At 35.5% G+C, this 8,539-nt stretch overlaps 1 protein-coding gene and 1 pseudogene across 1 annotated transcript; both read left to right on the plus strand.

Annotated features, from left to right (window-relative positions):
* The first annotated feature begins 2,117 nt into the window (after window positions 1-2,117).
* LOC142606143 (tropinone reductase homolog At2g29260, chloroplastic-like) lies at window positions 2,118-3,223 on the plus strand (annotated as a pseudogene).
* Window positions 3,224-4,431: 1,208 nt separating this feature from the next.
* On the plus strand, window positions 4,432-8,152 carry LOC142607294 (tropinone reductase homolog At5g06060-like). The gene is made up of 5 exons (XM_075778740.1): window positions 4,432-4,684; window positions 4,838-5,045; window positions 6,933-7,149; window positions 7,281-7,387; window positions 7,694-8,152. The coding sequence occupies exons 1-5, from the start codon at window positions 4,647-4,649 to the stop codon at window positions 7,910-7,912; spliced, it is 789 nt and encodes a 262-aa protein (XP_075634855.1). The 5' UTR covers window positions 4,432-4,646; the 3' UTR covers window positions 7,913-8,152.
* The last annotated feature ends 387 nt before the right edge of the window (window positions 8,153-8,539 follow it).

Raw genomic sequence — 8,539 nt, forward strand, 5'->3', positions numbered from 1 at the left:
TTTAGTTCTGATTTCTATCACAATCATGCATTGAAAATCAGAAAATGCCTTCGATTGGCTTAACAGGTTCCTACTTTCAAAGGCAGACATATTTTAGAATTAAATGCCAATCATACTATATTCTCAAGTAAGAGCATCCCATTCCCCAACAATTTCTTTATCCAATCTTTTATGCTTATTTCTAAAAGAAGTCACAAGTAGAATTTGAATTTGAACAAGCATATTCAACACATATTCCTAAAAGAATTTTTAAGTTACCAAACTAACAGCAAAATGTTCATGTAAGCAATCACTTCAATTTGAAGTCTTTGTCCAACAAATTATTTTGAATAGTAACTATAGGGAGTGGAAGAGTCCCCATCTAGGCCTAAAGCCCAAATCTCAACTAGGCCCTGTGAAGTGAATTGGGCCTAACACATATACTTATAGGAAGGCCCAATGAGTTACAGGGTATGGAAGAAAGGTAATAGGGTCAACCTGAGCACCCAGGAGGAGGAGGGGAGCTTGAGTAGATTGTTCCCATGAAGAAGGCAATAAGCTAAAAATAGCCTAGCTATACCCGAGGTGAAGTGCACGGATAATCCATATTTGATTTCTAAAAGGTACTTGGGACCTCAAGAGACTTCTAGAACACACAAGAAGGTTAAAGATTTTCAACTCCGCATTAATGAGAGGATTTCCACCTAACCCCTACCGCATCGAATGCATAAGAGACACCCTAAACAGTGCAAACGCCTCCAAAAGTCAAATTCCAAGATAAGAGAATGGAGGAAACTGATAAAAGAGAACAAAATATTCTTGAAAACTCAGCTGGTGACAGGACAGCTGTAGAGATAAGAATAAAAAGACACCTATATAAGGGGGAGGATAGAAAAAGAAAGGGGGACGGAAAAAATAGAAAAAGATAGAGAGAGAAATAGTAGGAGTAGGAGTGAAACACGAGATTACTATTGTGGTAAAACACCACAAGAAATTGAATTTTTTTCTTGTAACACAACAGTTTGACTTTATGTAAACAGAACTTCATGAAATCAATTGCTTGAGTTTTTCATTGTGAAATGTTTATTCCCTTTTTTCTCTTTCATATGTAAATTTTTGTCAATCAAACTACTTCCCGAAGAGTCATATATTATCCTCAAGCAGAGTGGTTTTTGACGCCCATAGTAACCAAGTAGAGAAAAATGATAATAATTGATTAAATTTGTATTTCATATAGGGATTTTTAATAAATTAATTTGGTAACCATTAAACATAAAAATAAAAAAATAAAAATTAAGAGAAAAATCTTTGTTTGGAGCAAGAAAGTGAGTGAATAACTCGAAGTTAGATACTCTGCTAAATTTTTTTTTTTTTGAGAAGGTGCTAAAATACAAAGTTTGATTAAGGATTTCCCATATGATTTTATTATTTTCCAAAATAGAACAAATGAACAAGAAAGATGGACAATGAATTTAAATTAAACTTAACACCTAATTGGAATTTTTTGTTTTATTTTTTATAATTTGATTATTGAGGATTTGAACTTGATTAAAAACATCATTATTATTTGTTTTTAAATTAAGGAAATTTTAGTTAAATAGTAATAAGAATATTTTTATCTAATTTTCTAAGTAATTAAGAATGTTTTGAAGTATTATCTTATATATTAAATAGAATCTTGGCCAAAAATAAAGAATAATGAAGTAGACACATAATTCTCAAAAAAAAAAAAGAAAAAAAAAAGTAGACACCATAATTGTGATATTCTATCAATTAAAAAAAAAAGAGAAAAGAAAAGAAAACCTCACTTTCTCAAAAAAAAAGAAAAGAAAAAAAGAAATCCTCTTTGGACATCAAAGCCCGTCGGACTTCTTACACTGCTGCCTGCTTGGAACTGGGTTGGCCGCTGCTGGAATGTCTCAGACTCTCATTCCACATTCACTCTCTTCTTCAACTCTCTCTGAAAAGTCTAATCTCCTAAACCCACCCTCTCCATTCTTCTCAAACCCCACCTTTCGTCACCGGTGGCACTCGCGGAATCGGGTACATATTTTTACGTACATAGAAAAAAGAAGTCTTGGAATTTATTTTCTTTTCCTCTTTGGTTTGTGAGAACTGAGAAATTAATTATATTGTGAACTAGGAATTGGGTTTTGGTTTTTCTACTTTTTAGGCATGCTATTGTGGAGGAATTGGTGGGGTTTGGAGCCACAGTGCACCCGTGCAGTCGGAATGAGAGTGAGCTTGATGGGTGTCTGAGTGAATGGGGTTATTTGGGTTTTGGGGTTACTGGGTCAGTCTGTGACGTGTCAGTTCGAGCGCAGAGAGAGGAGCTTATGAGCACTGTGTCCACTTTGTTTGATGGGAAGCTCAACATCCTCGTAAGCTTCTTCATTTCCTCATTTTTTCCATACAAAAACATCGAATTTTGTGTTTCCCTTATTGGGTTTCAAAATTTTATGTATTGTATCTGTTTGTGTTCCCGTTTTGAGTTTTAAAATGTTGAAATTTGAAGTTTTGAACTGCTTTTCTTGGCAAAATTTGCTCTATAGCACAATTTTAGAAATTTTTTAGGAGAATAGCACACAGACAAAGTTATTTAGTTCCGTAACACATTTTTGGAACTCGAGTTTCAAACTTGAGTTCCAAACAATGTTCTACATAACTAGATAACTTGTGTGCTATTCTTCTAAATTTTTTTCTAAAAACGTGCTATTTGGCAAAATTTGCCGCTTTTCTTGTTTACTGAACTGGAAGACTGGCTTGTTTTTGATCCGTAGATAAATAATGTTGGGAGAAACATATGGAAACCGGTATTGGATTTCACAGCTGCAGAACTTTCTACTCTCATGGCAACCAATTTTGAGTGTGTTTTCCATATTTCTCAACTTGCTTATCCACCTCTCAAAGCATCAGGAGTGGGAAGCATTGTATTCACCTCCTCTGTATCTTGTTTCACTGAAGTCTATGTCTGTTCAGGGAGCTACCAAAGGTAATTTACCTATCAGATGAATGTATCCATGTTCCTATTAATTTTAAACTCAACAAGCTTATAGAGAAATTTTGTTTATTTGTGATTCCAGGAGCAATTTATCAACTTACTAAAACTTTGGCTTGTGAGCGGGCAAAAGACAATATAAGAAGTAATGCAGTTGCACCTAGGTACATCAGAACCTCAATGGTGGAGCAGGTAACTCCAGATTGTTATGTGACCATTAATCGTGTGCAACATCATGTTGGCTAGGGCCGTTGCCTTAATTTCTCCATGGAAGTTATCCCCCACACTCCCACAGCCATTCACTGACTCAAACAACCCCCCTAACTACAATCATTTAAGGTGAGTAAAATATAATTGAAAAGAAGCTTTTCTTAGGTTTTCTGCCTAAGCTCTTCTGTGTTAAAGTTCTAAATTACCAAACAGAAATTGCACTGTTAGTCTCCACATTTTAAAATTATGTTCAATACTTAAGCTTCTCTGTCATCATATGCACGGCATCTGCACCATAGTAAGTTCAAAGTTTAAAACATTAGTACTTGCACTAATTGATGTCTGGAACTTATAAAGGCTTAAGTCCAGTTCTGTAAAACAATCAAAGTTGACCTTGAGTCTTTTTTTGTTTTTGGTGCTCAGCAACAAAGAATACCTAGAAGAGGTGTATTCTCGAACTCCTCTTTAGCGTCTTGGAGATCCAAAGGAGGTCTCTTCTCTTGTGGAATTCCTTTGCTTACCTGCACTATCCTACATCACTGGGCGGATTGTTTGTGTCGATGGAGGGATGTGTGTAAATGGTTTCTACCCTAGACATTCCTCATCTGCTTTTGCTATTCTTTGACCCCATTCAGTCTAACCTACACTATAAATGACATAACCTTGGCATTCCCATGCTTGTCTTTTGGAGTGCTGCACTTTAAAAGCTTTTTTTCTCTTCTGTCCTTTTAATTGCATATAAGCCAGCTGTATTACTCTTTGACCTTTCCCAGTTGTTTTATTACAATATTTTTGTAATCATGAAATGATTTGCACTGACAAGAGAGAAGAAATGGTGACGTCAGATCTGCTAGTTGAAGAATTTTTTTTGTGTATTACTATAAAGAAGATTTTATATATAGGCACATAGGAGTAGCAGAAAACTTTAAGCCCTTGAGAAGAAACTTTCTTGGTCAACAATCACTTGAAATACTTGGAGGGAAGGGAAGGTGCATTCACAATTTACATTAATACATGCCTAGCTAACTCCTTGTATATGCATGTTAGCTAGGCATATATTAATTTAAATTGTTGATGTACCTTCCCTCCAAGCGTTTCAAGTGTCACTTGAAACGCTTGGAGGGACACTTGAAACGCTTGGAGGGAAGGTACATCAATAATATAAATTAATATATATCTAGCTAACTCCTTCTGACCTTTTTTTGGCTTATGCTAAAACTTTTATATTTATTGTTTTTATCTAACTTCTTGTTTTTTCTGTTTTTAGTAATTCCAGTAGGCTGAATTTCTTAGGTATATTTCAGATCAATTGAGGGGGAGAAAACATTTCAATCATTACTATATAACTCATTTGAGCTGCTGGAAGTACATTGAAATCAATAGACCAAGGACAGATCAAGATGGAGGATAACATGATGCAGGGAGTAGTTGCAGAGATGATAGATGGTCACTTCTGGGAATGACTGCTCTTGTTAATGGTGGAACACAAGGAATTGGGTCTCTCTCTCTCTCTCTCTCTCTCTCTCTCTCTCAAGTTGCATCATGGATGTTTGTTTTTAAATAACTCTGCCTCTATGGGGCCGGTGGCTAAAGAGTTTTAATCTTATAAAACTAGTAAAGGCTTATTGCAATGTTTTGTAACTGTGTCAGGCATGCTGTTGTGGAGGAATTGGCAGGGCTAGGTGCAAAAGTACATACATGCTCAAGGAATGAAGCCCATCTCAATGCATGCTTACATGATTGGGAGATGAAGGGTTTCCAAGTCACAGGTTCAGTTTGTGATGTGATGTCTCGAGCTGAACGAGTCAAGCTGATGGACACAGTATTGTCAGTGTTTAGCAGGGTACTTAATATACTTGTAAGTCTCAATTCAGTTCAGTTTAAGTCATTTTTTTGTTGCAAGTGTTCCGTTTAATTCATCGCATTCTACATAGCAATTTTAGCATCACAAGATTGTAATGTAACAATGAATCATTACTGCTGTTGTGGGACTAGAATAGAATTCATTAAGTGCAATCATTCTTGACAACTGTGACAGACACAGATGGGATTGTGACAGAAAATGGGTTCCAGATATTGTGAGTACTATGCTACTCCTAGAATGGGCAAGACATAGGAGGAAATAATATAGTGTATCTTTTAACAGGTTGTAGTTAGTTGTGATAGTGTTGTTCTATTCGTAAGACAAAGAACCATTTGTTTTAGTGGAGAACGGTTTCTGCATATTTGGTGCTACGGAAAATCTTGTTCAAAGGAAGACATTTCGTATTTTTGCCATTCCATTGTACCCTCTCCCATTCCATTCCTTTGTGTGACCAACAAATGCATCATCACTACCATTGCCATCACACTATCGCTGTTGACACCTCTGCCACTACCATCATTGTTTCACCACCTCTTCTGCTGTCACCACCACTGTGCCTAAATGAAATATTAATAATTTTCTGTGCAAGGTAAATGACATAAAATAATATATGGATCATTTTAAGAGTTGCAACAACACAAGAAAACAAGTCATTTTGTGATGAAACAAATGATGTGCCAGACTTGATGAATTTGAAGTGAGTAGATAATTCTGGCAGCTGATTATAGAGAGGGATTCACAGATCATAATGAAGCTACTTTTCTGAAAGATGAGAAGCTCTTTTCCTGTATCTTTCTTTCTTGAACTTAGCAGCTTCTTATGTACAATAAAACCTAATCTTCAGCCAAAAAAAACCAATGAAATGACCTTATCTATATATAACAATTTTCAAAGATTGTAACTGGAAATGAGCTCTAGGGAGCAGATAATTCTTGGATCTGGTTGAATAGATGGAGTTGCAGATCATAAGGAAGTTACTTTCTGAAAGATTGGAAACTTTTTTTCCTGTAGCTTTCTAGATTGAACTGAGCAGCTTTTTAGGTGAAATAAAACCCAATATTCAGCCACCAAAAAAAAAAAAAACTGAGCTTATCTAATAACAATATTTAAAGATAGTTAGGACATCAAAATCATCACTTGCCACATTAGAACACAGTGGAGTCTAATGTGAAGTAGCATCAAATTGTATTTTCTTGTGTTATGTACTTGCTCAAATTGGGGGTAAAGTTGCCTACCATTGACCTTCTTAGACCTCACAAAGGTGGGAGCTTGGTGCGCTGTGTGTGACCTTTATGTATTTACTAAAATAATTGTTCCATGTTATGTTATTTGGGCTTCCTGGAATTTGTAGCTTGTATATGGCTTTGGGTATTCTGACCATCATATTTATAAATAATTGTTTCACCAGCCTCTACTATGCCATCGCCAATGAACTGTAGCTCAACTGGCAGTTCCTCCCATTGTAAGTGCCAGGGGGAGGGTAAGGTCATGGGTTCAAGACTCATCGTCATTGAGTACATGTATAACTTACCAATAAAATAAAAGCATTTACTATACTATCAACATCATTGCTTTTAGTTTGAGAAGAAAATAGAAGGATCTTTTGGGGTTCTGGTATAAACAAATTGCAATTGCATATCTTCAATCATTCTTTCCATCCTGATTTTGGTATCCTGGACCCAGGAGCAGGATAGTTTCTTGTTTAGCTAGTTGCATAAATTAAATTTGGAAAAATTCATATATGTGAATCTTTCAAAGGAGTTCCTCATACCAATGTTTCTTATAGAAATGTTCACAGTTACTATTTTTCATACTCTTGGAAATGGCTTTTTTTTACTTGTAAACCTTTAAAATCCTATTCTTACTAATTTTTGTTCCTAGATAAACAATGTGGGGACAAACATCTGGAAACGGACTGTAGATTACACAGCTGAAGAATTCTCTACTGTTATGACTACCAATCTTGAATCTGCTTACCATTTATGCCAGCTGGCACATCCTCTTTTGAAAGCATCAGGAGTAGGAAGTATTGTTTGTATTTCTTCTATTGCTGGGGTGGTGGCACTAAATGTTGGATCTATTTATGGTGCAAGTAAAGGTAATTTACTTGTGCAATTTAAATTTTATTTTTTCGATTTGATCCGTTTCCACAACGTGCATCTTATCAAACCTTATAGATTTGTAAACTTTTAAATAATGACTCTAGTCTCTTTTTCTCTCTCAATGCAGGAGCAATAAACCAACTAACTAAAGATTTGGCATGTGAGTGGGCGAAAGACAATATTAGGAGTGATTGTGTAGCACCTTGGTTTATCAGAACCCCCTTGGTTGAAGCTGTAAGGCTGTAGCACCCTTTCACCATGCTTGTGCATTCATTGAATGTATTTTTCACTGTTCTGTGTGCAACTAATCTTTATACGTAGAGTTGAAAAGATAACAGAAATGTGTGGGTGTTCGTGTGCATGCACGACATTTTCACCTGAAATAGAAATTGAACTCCTAGGCTTTAATTCTCAAAAACATTTTTTGAACAAGTTAGGATGTTGCTGAGACTTGGACAGCTCACTAAGTTAAAAATAATTCTGTATTCATATACATGATATGAAATAAGTCCTTTATGTGACTTCTTGTTACTATTGCAGTTTCTCAATGACGAGCAATTTTTGAAATCGGTAAACGCAAGAACTCCTCTTGGACGCCCTGGAGAGCCAAAGGAAGTTTCGTCCCTTGTGGCATTCCTTTGCCTACCTGCATCCTCTTACATAACTGGGCAGGTTATTTGTGTGGATGGAGGGGTGACAGTTAGTGGCGTCCTCCCAAATATGACTGACGATAAACGTCAATCTCCTTATAATTTTTAAATGAGACATTTCCATCTCTTATCTTCTTTGTTGTGTGTTACTGCTTTTGATTTTTAAATGAGATTGCCATATGTTGTCTTCTTTGTTGTGTGTTCTTGCTTCTGGTTTGTAAAAGTGGCATTTTAAATTCCATCCAATGTGAACTGGATGAGGATAATAGCTAAATTTGTAACGCTCCTGACCTAATTATCTTGTCAATGGGAAAAAAGAAGAAGGATAAAATGCAAAATTTTCCTTCAATGTGGTTTTGTGAGTTTTATAGGGTCCTCTAACAGCACGTCTTAAAGTGAGTTTGGTTCAGCTTTTTGTAATTGTTAATTTTGAAAGAAAAAAAGGCTGAACCAAAAACTTCTTCTGTGGACCTATAGTCCTAAAATGCAATTAGATGAATTTCAAAATCTAACACTCTCACACACACATATATAGACATATACATGTACGTGTAGGTATATATGCATTTGCTAAAAAATTTCGTACTTTGCGAAAGATGACTAAACTATTATTATAGGGAAATTCTTGATTCAATTTCTTAGATTTTTTATACTATATTCCATATAAAAATGAGAATTCATAGTTCATCTCAAAATATATGGACTAAGATTTTGTTTAATTGACCCTTGATCAACA

This window comes from Castanea sativa, chromosome 8, assembly GCF_040712315.1.
Source record: "Castanea sativa cultivar Marrone di Chiusa Pesio chromosome 8, ASM4071231v1".
Lineage (NCBI taxonomy): Eukaryota > Viridiplantae > Streptophyta > Magnoliopsida > Fagales > Fagaceae > Castanea > Castanea sativa.